Source organism: Onychostruthus taczanowskii, unplaced genomic scaffold (genome assembly GCF_017590055.1).
Source record: "Onychostruthus taczanowskii isolate IOZ18803 unplaced genomic scaffold, ASM1759005v1 scaffold37, whole genome shotgun sequence".
NCBI classification, from domain to species: domain Eukaryota; kingdom Metazoa; phylum Chordata; class Aves; order Passeriformes; family Passeridae; genus Onychostruthus; species Onychostruthus taczanowskii.
Window position 1 is genome coordinate 2,547,816 of NW_024501126.1, and position 12,859 is coordinate 2,560,674.

The 12,859-nt window shown below is 40.8% G+C and overlaps 1 protein-coding gene across 3 annotated transcripts in view; it reads right to left on the reverse strand.

The window, feature by feature from the left end:
- Positions 1 to 12,859, reverse strand: part of UNC80 (unc-80 homolog, NALCN channel complex subunit) — a 124,000-nt gene that overhangs the window by 62,550 nt on the left and 48,591 nt on the right. For all 3 annotated transcript variants that reach the window (XM_041411679.1, XM_041411677.1, XM_041411678.1), the window contains exons 23-26: positions 11,153 to 11,365; positions 7,661 to 7,796; positions 5,843 to 5,976; positions 2,741 to 2,906 (exon numbers count right to left, since the gene is read on the reverse strand). In XM_041411679.1, the coding sequence (XP_041267613.1) occupies positions 2,741 to 2,906; positions 5,843 to 5,976; positions 7,661 to 7,796; positions 11,153 to 11,365 (649 nt within the window). The remainder of the gene's footprint in view (positions 1 to 2,740; positions 2,907 to 5,842; positions 5,977 to 7,660; positions 7,797 to 11,152; positions 11,366 to 12,859) is intronic.

Consider the following 12,859-nt stretch of genomic DNA (forward strand, 5'->3'; position numbering starts at 1 on the left):
CAACATCCATTGACACTCTGCATTTTTGATGAGCACAGACATGGAATGGGTCAATGTTTAAAGCACCAACTGTTTGCACTTTCATTCTCCTCCTAGCTCAGAGGCAGTACATGGCAGTATGTCAGTCCAAATGTTGCAACACTCAGTCATTTTACTGCAGATCTAACCAGGCAAGGCCACATGTGATCAATTACCTTTGGTGTGTGGTTGGGAATGAACAGCACAGAGCTTTTTGGATACTACAGGTAAACAAAAGATTTAAATAGAATTGTATTTTGGCTTCAGGATAAAGCAAACACACCTTTACTCCTGAGACTGCCCCCAGCTCCTCCAGAATGGAATTCCCACTCCCATTTCCAGTGGCTAGCATCCTGGTCAAAGACAGCTGGATAAGTTTTGGGAGCTACCCCTCAGTCCTCACAAATCAGCTGGCAAACCACTTCTGGGTGACCAAAGAATCTCCCTCCAGGTGACCGTGCTAAGTTCCTCAGCAATCACTACTGCTTGAACAGTGCTCACATCAGCTCCACGAACCCCAGACTGCTCAAGCACACGTAACTGCATTTCATGAAGGCTGCAGAATCCCATTTTGGCACCCAAAGAGTACATGTGATCATCTGAGAGCCTGCATCTACCTAGCTGCAGTGTCTGTATTTCAGACCTACCTGGAGCAGATTCTACACAGCAAACCCGTGGCTTTTGGGTAGCTGCTAAGCCATGCCTGGGGGGAGCAATGAGAGCAAGGTTTTTAACACTCCAGAAAAATGAAGGGAAACAGATTAGTACTCATCAAAGAGTTTGAGATAAAGAAACCTCTCACTGCAGGCAAGCAAAATTTAGTTACATTCACACAACAACGTTTTCTTATCTAGGAAAGTGTAGATTATGAAAGATGCCTCTGCATCTGCAGTGTTTGGCCCAGGTGGATTCCCAGAAGAATATGCTGTGGCCAAAGAAAAGAAGATAATTATTGTAATTTTAAAATATAACATTATCTTGCATTTATTAAGCTTCTAAAATACTGGAATTACATTTTTGCTAAGGTATATTAGGATTCAACTTTCCTATCACAGTCACTTTCCCCATGTCTAAAATGTAGCAAAGAGGCAGCTTTAGTAAAGGAAAACCACATGGCAGCTTAGGGAAAAGGCAAAATGGAAAGAAAACTCAAATAAAACCACAGGAAAATGTAGTTTAATGGAGAAAAGAGTGCAGAAAGTCAATACTATCTATCTTTGCAAAAATACATTACACCTGTAGCACAGTAACATGCAAAGGAAAAACTAAGTCAGCATTGTCTCCAAGAAAAAGAGGATAGTTAGAGACTTTCCACCAGCAATTTTCAACAGGACTGCCTGCTTGATGATATTCTCCCACCCAGGTAACGTCCCAGAGGGCAGGACTCTTCCTTGAAAAGTTTAAAAATGGTTTCAAGCAACTGTCATAACTATCCTCAATAAACAAAAAAACCCACAAAAAAACAAACACCAAAAAAAAAACCCAACTCCAACCTAAACTTCTCTTCTAAATAGGCAGAGATATCTTATCCCATATATCTCAAGACTATCAGACAGACCATAAGGCTCTGTGTTTTTCTGGGCTGCCAGTATACCAAGAGTAGACAAAATGAGGTTGAGCATCAATTTATCCAGCTCACCTTTCTTAGGTGGGTCTGCACAGAAGTAACTGGCCCACCAGACACACAATTTTGAGGAAAGTTTTACACCACACAAGTCTTGGAAGCATTTCTAATATTTTCTCCAGTAATTGTCGCAAGGTCACAGCTGAAGACAACTCAAACTTTATCCAAAGCCTGCAGAAGTCAATGAAAGCTCCTCCAAATCATTAACAGACATTACAATTCTGAGAGGAAAGCCACAGACCTCACTGTTGTGAAACAATCATTAAACATTTATCCTTCTCAAGCAATCATCAAAATTATCATTCAAATTCCTGCACCTGTGAATTACTACCATGAGACAGAATGTAAATAATTCTAGGAAACTTGTTAGAGGGTGATCTAGAGGTATCTGGCAGTTTAGTCTCTAATTGCAAATACACACAATGACTATATTGTATTGCAACACTTGTACCATCAGATAGAATGTGAATCTTGCATGAGATGGCTCAAAAATGGCAACGATCTGCTATTCTCAGCAAACACAGTGAGCTTGAAGTCTGCTTGTACAGTGTAGAGAATGTTGGTAACATCAATCTGCTAGCCATCAAAAGCCACACAGTGTATTTTTTCATGTGGTAGCAAAGAAGAGGCCAATCATGCTAATTTGTTGTGATGCCATGACTTCCAAACCCACAGAGATTTTCCACAGAAAAATACCAATCTTCCCTTCTATATGTGATTTCCCCAAAGTGAAAAACTGTGATCAGGAAAAAAACAAACACCACTTTTGAACTTTATTTTTACAGTGATTCAAATAGTGATGCTTCTTCTCTCAGCACCCCACTAAGAGGCAGTTTCAAACAAGGCTTGGTCATTTTTAGCAATTGTGCAAAGCTTTCGATCGATTTCAGTCATAGCACTGTCTTATAAAATTTAACATCTTTGCTTCTCACATTCATTATATTGAACCCTGAAGGCCAAAAGCGTCTCAGAAATGATTTAAAGCCACGTGACTCCATGGCTGCCTGCTGTTTAACACAGTCTATGCAAATGAAAACACAAAATCAAGCGCCACTTCACAAGCCCTGAGAGTACAAAAGCCTTGTTGTTCTGACAAACCTTTTTTCTCCTCGAAGCCAGCCTCAGACTTGAGGGTGTGGCTGCTGCTGTGTAGGGAATCCTTTGAATCTTCATTTTCATCCAGAACCCCAGCAAAGCTGATCTTTCTCTCATACCTGTGTCGGTCCATCTCAGGGTCCAGACGCAGCCTGCAGCTCTCCAGATCCTGTAGCAGAATGGAGACCACACAGATGGGCCAGCAGTATGAGCTCCCACTGCAACTAGAGAGGCTTCACGGAATCACAGAATCACTGGGTTGGAAGAGACCTTCAAGATCATCAAGTCCAACCCAGCCCCAACACCTCAACTAAACCCTGGCACCCAGTGCCACATCCAGGGGTTTTTTAAACACATCCAGGGATGGTGACTCCACCACCTCCCCAGGCAAGCCATTCCAGAACTTTATCACTCTTTCTTTTTAAAAAACTTTTTCCTAATATCCCACCTATATTTCCCTTGGTGCAGCTTAAGCTGTGACCTCTCACTCTGCCAGTGCTGCCTGGAGAAAGAGACCGACCCCAGCTGAGCACAGCCACCTTTCAGGAGCTGCAGAGAGTGATGAGGGCACCCCTGAGTCTCCTTTTCTCCAGGCTGAACAACCCCAGCTCTTCAGGAAGAACTGCTTCACATGGGGTTTATTTTAATCACAACTAAGCCAACTGCTCTTTGGTCTTGCCAGCAGGCTGAGCCACCTGCCAGGATGGAAGAGTTACCAATCACAGAATTATTTGGATTGGAAGGGACCTCTGAAGATCATCTAGTCCAACCCCCCTGCCAAGTCAAGGTGACTCAGAGCAGGTGACACAAGAATACATCCAGGTGGATTTGGAATGGCTCCAGCTGCAAGCAAAATGAGCTTGTGTCTGCTCCATGACCAGCAAAAGGCTTTGGGTGAAACTTCAGTCAGGAGCCACACACAGGACCTCACTCAGTCCACAGCCTTGGCAAGTCTGCATGCTCTCTTGGTGTCTTGATAGTTAAACCAAAACCAGCTCAGTTGCAAATGTTTCAGTTCTTCAAGGCTGTGCCCCTATCTATGAACAGGTATGCCTACAAACACCAGTGGAAGTGAGATTTGCTCTACTGAAATTCCAGCTATATGGATCATAGCATTATGTACCTGATCTTCTTGGAAAGGTAGTATCACTCCAAAAATACAGACTTAATATTTTAATCTGGATTATTTTTGCCTCTATTTTTTTTTTCCTCTGTACAAAGTTAGAGGCAGCACTCTATGGCCATTTTTTCTTACAGACTCTTGCATAAAGTGCCCTTGAGGATTCTTTCACCTAAAGCTCACAGAATAATTCCTCCTCCTTGTCTCTCACACACAAGTCTAGAAAGTGATTAACCAGTTGTACTTCTAGCTCACATAAAAACACTGATTTCTGTTGACCTTCATTATCCAACATATTCTTAGTTCCAAGCCTAACTACTGAATGACATGAATTATAAACCATGGTATTATCCTGCTTGTGGATGCAGTCACTTATTATGCTATAATATCACCAGTGAGTTTAAGGAGGATTTTGCTGAATTTATTGTTTTTTTAAATTGTCCTTCTTGCATACCCTGGGGCTGAGTCACTTCATCAGAGGTCATCTATAGCCTTTGGACTCATTTTCAGAACCTAATTGTAATACTATCCAGATAAATCAGCCTGTCAAGCATAATTGCCATGACTAAAATTTGATCTGTCATTAACAAAAGCCAGGATAGTAGGGCCAAATCCTCCTTGGAGATTTAACTTCTCATTTTTTCTTTATAATTTTTATCCTGATTTCTTAAAGAAATTTGGCTTAAAAGTTGAAACTATGTCAGCCATTCAGTTCTCATCTCATTCTATGCTAACCACCTCTGAAGCTGAGGGTCACAGTCAACTTAACTTTGTTACAGATGGATAATAAGATGATTAGCTCTCGCAATTAAGAGATGAATATTGTGTGAATATTAAGAAAAGCTTTAGTGAGGTTATTGCAGTTTAGATGTCCTCTGTTCTCCCCATAGTTCCCTTTTCCCCCCTGTACTGTTGCCATCAGACAGCCGGGGCTGTCTAGGACAGGTAAAAGAAGGAGTGCACATGGGGCAGTGGGGAATGGGAAAGCTTGGTGCTTGGGGGGGCATGGCAACACCTGACCCTCCAACCAAGTTACAAGAAAGCAGTCTCCAGTGACAAATGGCAAAGAAGAGCTGACTGACAGACTTTGGGAGGGGCCAGGGCTGGCTGATGCAGCCCCCAGGGGTGTAAAAGACTGAGCATCCATCTGAAGAGGAACCAGCCACGTGGTATCCACGAGGGCTGTTCCCAGTGCTGCAAATTTTTCCTTTTGTTGTTTTTTTGTTAAGGTTTAATAAACCTTTTTAAATTTTCAAAGTGAGCAGTTGTTTCTCACAACTTGTCAACAGATGATTGTGTGCATGTGTGTTTTTTGAAACAACAGGCTAAAGGTAACGTTAAACCACAGTATTAGACATAAGAAAATCCACACAAGAATTAATCACTTAAAATCAGTTTTCATGTATTCTGCATTAAGGTGGCACTTAATTCACAGCATTAGGTGTCACCTAACGAGTTGTTTAGCTTACTGTTTATGCCAGGATCTGCCTCCGAGTCTCATGGAGTTTTTTGGGTTTTTTTCCTTTGCTTCTTTTGTTCCTATTTCTTTCCTTTCTTCCCATTCTCTCTGGAATTCTCTGGGTCTAACCCAAACCAATCTGCAGCTTTAAAGCTCTGGCAATTTCTCTGCCCCTACCTGTCTTGTTCCAATCCCTGGCCACTGCTAAACAGCTAGTGAGCATTTCAGCTTGTCACTTCCTATAGTCTACCTCCCACCCTTCCCAAGTCCCTCACCCTTTTTTCCTCAATCCCTCTTCTCTCTTTGGAAACCTTCTTTAACTTCCAGCAGCACGTGTTGTGCTTCCACGGACTTCCCTACTTAACCAACCCATTTCATGTACCCTGACCATCTTTATTGACCACACAATGGCTCCTTTCTCCCTGCAGAGATCCACTATAGTCTTTAACCCACTCTACCTCTCATCAGAGGCTGGAATCTGGGATTCTGTGGGCAAAGCCCTCTCCAGTGTGTGCGGGTCACTTACCACAAGAGGCTCGGTGCGGGGTCTGGGCATGTAGGGAAAGGTCTCTCGAAGGAACGTGGTTATCTCCAGGAGAAGCTGACAGGCTGCCATTTTTAGTGCAAAAGGACAGCAACATTTGGTGGGATTCACAGTGCCTGGGAAAGAATATTTCTGTCATGAGCAAGGAGTTAATGCAAGATCTGGAACCAAGAGGTGATGGACATTGTCACATATGGTGCACGATGCAAGCTGCACTGAAAAACAGGAAACCCCACACTTCTGTGCTACTTTTCCTACACTAAAAGAAACAGAATCAATCAAATAGCAAACCATGTATTTACCAGCACATGAAATAATACTAAAATTTCTATTACATTGATTGTATCGTATTACATTATATTACATTGTATATTATATGTTGTATATCATACTAATTATATATTACATTGTTAATATTGTATTATTGATAATATTTATTATTTATACATATTTTAATACATATAAATATATGTATTATAATAAATATAAATATATTTATTATTTAAATATATGTATATTTATATATATATACATATATTTATATAATATATATTATTTAAAATATTTATTATATTAGACTGCATTACACTGAAGTAAGACAATAGTTGACTATAGTATATATTCGAGTATATTATGTTGAAGTACCTACTAAACTAACCAGTTTAAGTTATTTTCTATACATGTCATTTAAGGCTAATACAGGTTAAGAAGTAGACACCCTTCTTTTCCTTTTCAGTTTTGCATACAGTCAAATCTTTTGCAGTTGTGGAAAAGAACTACTTTCAAATATAGAAAATTATCTCAAATTAATGGAGTTATCACTAGCTGTTAAAGAGATACTTTTCCTATTATTATTATTAATTACTACCCTGATAACTGGAAAAGATAGCCTCCTTTGAAGTCAGGCTTCTGTAATTGTGCAAGCAATCCATGTGCTATATCACTGCCAAAGTGGGCCTTTATGCAGCGCTAAGAACAAATCCAGAACCACAGGAAGAGAGAGGAGAAGACAAACATTACATCCAATGAGGAACAACAGTACAGGCAGACAAGCACCAGTAGATTGCAGCACACATATACACAAATGGTCTAAAGAGCACAAAATATTTGTTACCACCTTCAGCTACAGCTACAACAGGATGTGTTTTGACAATTTATTTTGGTTCACAGGGTTTGCTATAACTTGCATACCTATACAGACATTCAGAATCAGTGATCTGTCACAGCTCTGCCACCCTTATGTACACACAGGCACAAATGTATGTGGTTTCATCTTGTTGTTATACAGATTTTTAATGATGCTTTTTTTTTTTTTAATTTCTGCCTAAAAATCAGGCACTATACTGAAGTCAAGATTTAAAAGCCTTTAGCAGAGCTGTGCCAATTCACATCAGGGGAGTTGACCCTTCAGTGTTCAGAAACTGAAAAGTGGCTGATATAATACAAATATTTTGGCAGAAGTAACTGTGAGGAATGGAGCCTGAACCACTTTTAACACTCGGGTGACAGCAAGGCTCAAGAAATAAAGTATGACCCTGCTTACAACTGCAGTTTCTGTGTGCAGGAATTGCAGCTCCTGGTTTCCCCTTCCCTTTCCCATCCAAGTCTTTCAGTACTGTTACACATCTGTCATGTTTTACACCCAGGCACGAAAAGAACAGGGGAGGAAGCTGGGGTGAAAGTGAGGGGCTGGGAAATACAGCTGGGTGGCAAGAAAATGAAAAGAGAAAAAATATTAAGTGCTCCTAAAGCAGAGGTTCTTACAAGCGGGGGTTCTTGTAGTAAAGGGAGTCTCCTTACTGTCATCTAAAAAGTCTTCTTCCTCATCCTCCTTTCTCAGGCGCCTCTTGGTCTCCTCATCATAAATGAGGCCAAGCAGGTTGGCAGGACTCTCGCTCTCAGCGTGGCACAGCTCGTTGAGGCGGACACCAATTGCCTGCAGATGGACAAAGGGAAGCACAGCAGTGAGAATTTCAGCCCAGCCACAACGCCCTGGCTTTATTTTTGTTGTCTAAAGGGGAGAAAGGGATGAAAAAAGACTAATTGCTGTCAGAAGTATAACTTATTTCCCCCTTTTTTTCAACAGAAATTTGCAAAGTGTCAAATTTCAGGATGAAAACTTTAAGTAAATTTAGTTAAACAATAAACCCCTCCAAACTGGCACATAACAGGCAGAAGGAGATTAGGTCATTGTGAAGCATTAATTTCTTCCACTTTTCTTTGTTCCTTTGATATATTTATTCCAGATTTTTGCCAAGTCTTTCCACTGAGAATGTAGGTCTTCTGCTTAAGAAAACATGCTGTGAATTAGGAAACCAGTAACAGTCCTTATATCCTCCACAAGACAGCTAAATGCCCACAGGAAAGCCTGCTTCCATCTTCAAAGGAGAAACACCCTGATGCAAATCCCAAAAATGAGCTGAAAGTATGCTTGTAGGAGCTGGGAAGGTGCAAGGATAACGGTGTACAGAGGATCCGTAGAAAGAGCAGAGTCAGCCAGATTTCTACCTTACATCCTCCAGAAACTGATTGATTAAACTGATTGTTTATCGTGGCTGTTTGCCAGCATCACTATCAGCATGTCAACAGCCCTCGTGGTGCTGTCAGAAAACTCCAGGTAAGGGTGTGTTAGCAAGGAAATTGCTTTCCTGCCAGGAGACTTGAGAGCTCTTAAGAACTGTCTTGATTTTCTTTGCTGCACGTACATGAGCACAGATAAGTACGTGAAATTTTATCCTGTGAGATCATCGCTTTGTGAGGGAAGAGATGTTTTAAATTACAGAGTTTTCATCAGCATTGGCCATTTGGCCTTTTTGAGTATGGGATAATTTTAGACAAAGATACTAAGGAGGTTTTCTAAATATTTTACAAGTCAGAACTGATGGTCATGCAAGCACAATATAATTTCCCCCTGTGGCTGAAGTGACACAGAAATACATAAATGGTCACTTATTCTTGCTATTGAACACTTCCTCTGAAACCCAGCAACAGAGGAAAGGGTAGAGAATAAGGTGATACTGCTGTGGTTTGCATGCTGACACAAACAGTTGTCAATCTCAGCTATCTCTAAGCCTGTACATTGCTAAAGGAACTGCACACGTCTCAATTTTTTGCCTTTCATATTTCAGGCATTTAAAGGAAGAAATGTTCTGCATGCCTGTCCATAAAACAGTATTTTATCACATATTATTTATGCTGTGTAGCCCACCCTAATGTTAAAGCAGTAAGACATAATCCCACGGCTTCCCATTTAATGAGCACTGAATTCCTGACATGTGTTTTCTGTATTACTGGTTTTCTAGCAAACAGAGAAGCAAAACCAAAAATCCTCCTAACAGAAGCAGTCAAAGGAAGTGGCAGACTAACCTGATCAGAATAGATTTAACACTGCATTATTTCAAAAGACAGCAGAACAAGTCAGGCCTTTTGATTCAAAAGGTTCATCCCTGCCATGGGCAGTCCAAGTCTCACCTCCCGTGGAAAGGGTTCACCACTGTGAGTCTCTGATGGTTATTAGGGAGGCTGAGGGTAAATAAATTCTTCAGGCCTTCAGTGAGAAGAATCAGAGATATGAGTGAACAGCAAGACACCTTGCAGGAAAAGGGAAAAACAACCCACACTCTAAAACTACTCTCTAAATCTTATCCTGTCTTACAGTTAGTAAATGTAGGGTTTTTCCCTTCTGAAATGCTCCTAAGCAGCAGCAAACACATACTAATGTCAGAATGGAGAACGCATCCAGATCAGTCTTATGATGCCATTAAATTCAAGGGGAAGACAATTATGCCAAGTTGCATATGATCAGATTTCCCTGGCTCCTTTCTTACGACCTTGAATCACATGGTAGTACTTTTGACATTATGAAAATAAAACCTTTCTGGACTTTTTCCAGGTCAGGTATATCAGTTACTAAAAATGATGGCTGAGGGGAATCTAACTGGCTTCCAATAGTTACCATATTTCTTTGTTTCATTTTTTGAGAATCTTAGAAAAGGGAATGTCTAGAAGCATGGCATCCACAAATAGAGATGGATAGTTCTGGCTGTCTGAAAGCATGCAAAAATTCAATGACTATGCAATCCTGTGCTCTCCACTTCAAAGGAGTTCTCAAAGGAGACAGGCTAAGGCAGTGACTTCATGGAATACAGAAGCAAATACTTTCACCCTATATACTTTTTCAAGGAACTTTGGTATTTGTGCTGTTGTTAAGATAATCTCCTGTGTTTGAGACTTTACCAGAGAGTAGGGTGACCAGGTAGCATTTTCTGAGTTACCTTTAGGAATGGAAGGAGGAGATCTGCAAAGACACTAAGCTCAGGTTCTAAGACTCTATTTGGATTCTCCCCCTGGGCTCTTCTGTGGTGGGAATGTATTGATATGGTCAGCTTTATTTTGAGGTTCCTTACAATGTGCTCCACTGAGAAGCACATGTTGGTTTAACCTACAATAATTCAAGTCAGCAAGGCAGAACATGACTTTTAAATTTCCATAAGCATTGGATTTTATGTCTTCTTTTTCTGGGGGGGATGGGAATCATGGTGCTCACTGTAAAAACCACTGGTTTTTAGAAGAGGTAAGAAGCACAAAGCTCACTTCCAGAAAGAAGACATCTGAAACCAGTCAAAGGAACTCCTCCCACTATTTTGAATTGTGAGAAATGACCTGTATACATGTCAGATGTTCAGCAATTATATCCCGGGGGCTGTACAAGGAAACTGCAAGTGGCATTCCCAGGGCCAGATAAGGCAATTGCCTCCTTCCTGCATGGTAAAGATCACAATAAAATAAAACTTGAAGGATTCAAGTGCCAAACAAAAAGAGACAATTCTTTACATGACTCATAGTAGGTGTGTAGAATTCCTTGCCTAAGAATTGTAAGTGCTAACTGTCTGTATGGGTGCAAAGAGAAACTGAATTAAGTACAGCAAGGAGAAACTCATTACTAAATATACAGCACCACACCTAGTTCAAGAAGCCCTAGGCTAAATATATTTGGAAGTAAGAAAAACAGAAAGTAGTATCACAGCGCACATTTCCCCTCTTCCTTAGCCATTCACATATGACAAGTGCTGGAAAAAGGAGAATGAGCCAAACAGACCCTTGGAGAAAACATATCCTAGCAAAGTCACTTCCCTTAGCAGGAAGGGGGATCCTGGCAGGCTGTGAAGTCCAGGTTGGAAAGAAGGCTTCTGAATCCCCATCCTACAAGGACTGAAATCCTGTATATGATCCAGTTACCTTTATATCTTGCCATATTTTTTAAACGTAAGCAGGAGAGAAGGAAACACTTACATCTCCCCACTGGTAGAAGAGCTTGGCTGCATTCCACTGCAGCTTCTGGTTCCTTTTGTTTCCCACAACAGGAGAACGGCCACGGGACAGCCCTTTCTTGGTAATGTTCACATGGTGGCCCTTCATCCACTCGGGCCAGTTGCCACGATTGCAGCGGTGCACAAAGCGCGCGCACTCAAGGAACAGGGCTGCTCGTGCCACCACAGGAGCTTCCTGAAATGTTTGAAAAAAAAAAAAATCACCTTAAAAGCAAAAAAAACCCCACATTGGAGAAGCTCTCTGAACATTAGAGTATTCTGTGCTTTAAAAATTGCTTTGCAAGCTTGCCAAGGAGTCACACAGTATGAGCAATGTCTCCATAAAAAGCTGACACAGAGTCTCTGTGCATAATCTCACCTCTTGAGCTCATAAACACTGAGCACTCTTGCCCAGCCCAAACACTGGAAGGGCAGAAAGAAACACAGTATAAACTTTATGCCCCTCTGTAATGCTCTCCTTCAGAAACCACCTGACTGCAAAAAGCAGAAGGGCGCACCTAGCCCTGTTACTGCACAAACAAGTCAAGCTTTAGTTCCACCTTTGCTACTGAGGATGCAAATACTGCAGCAGCAAACGACACCACGGCCACAAAAATCCTAGCATTTGTCACTTTAGGTTCTGCTTCTGAATCTTGGGGATGAGAGCATAAATGGAGGCTTGTTAAAACTAGGAAAAGCACTGTTTTGGGGTTATAATTAATAACTGTGGAGACAGAAATATATTACTCTGGTGTAAGTCAACAAAATTTCACTGGCCAAATTTCAATCATCTTAGCAAGTGTCAGGCAATTCAGTACTGAAGTAACAGCAGGCAGCTGAGTTTTGAAAGGACTAATGATTTTCCAGAGGAAAATCCTCCTGTCCCTGGCTTGGAAGAATCACTTTAATGGGAGAAAATATATTAAGTGTATCTTAGTTTGTATTAAATCACCCAGCAGGACAAATGTTAGACCAATAAAGAATGCTTCTGAAACTTCCTGAAATGTTCATAAAATGGACACAGTAATTTTGTCTCCTAAAGGGTAGCTTAGACTCAGGAGTAGCTTTTTTCCCCAGCAAGCTAAACTGCCAAAATAGCATCCTTACAGACAGGGAAAGTGAGTAAAAAGCAAATGGATTTCCTAATTTCCATTTAATTTTCCCCTTTCTTCCTGCAATTTCCAAAACCAAAACCCCTGCAATCAGCAGTTTGTAAAACTAAGAATACAACAATGCCTAGAGTTTACCAGCTGGCTTTAAAAGGTTCACTAACAGGGATTTCACAGAGAACAAATGTGTGTTACACACTTTTAGATGCTGACAGCTTTAATGAAATAATTTAAGCAGATCAGCAACTACTTCTAAAGAAGGGCTTTTCAAATGTGGTCTATAAATACTAGACAGGCCCTGAGACCCTGTAAGAGGGTCTGTTGAATATTATTAAATAGAGCCTCCAAGAGTGTTTTAATTAAAAATTGAAACCAAGAAATTTTGGGCCAATGCTCCTAAAGTTTGATTTAAGAAATTATTGACATGACAGCCCTTTGCAGCTTTTGCTCCCATTTTTACAAACATTAGGGGAAAAAAAAAATAAGGAATTTTCTTGAAGAGGAAGGTTTAAGCTGCCATGATGTTCTGATGAAGAAGGCAGAAATCTGAATGCAGACACTCACTAACCAGAAACAAAACA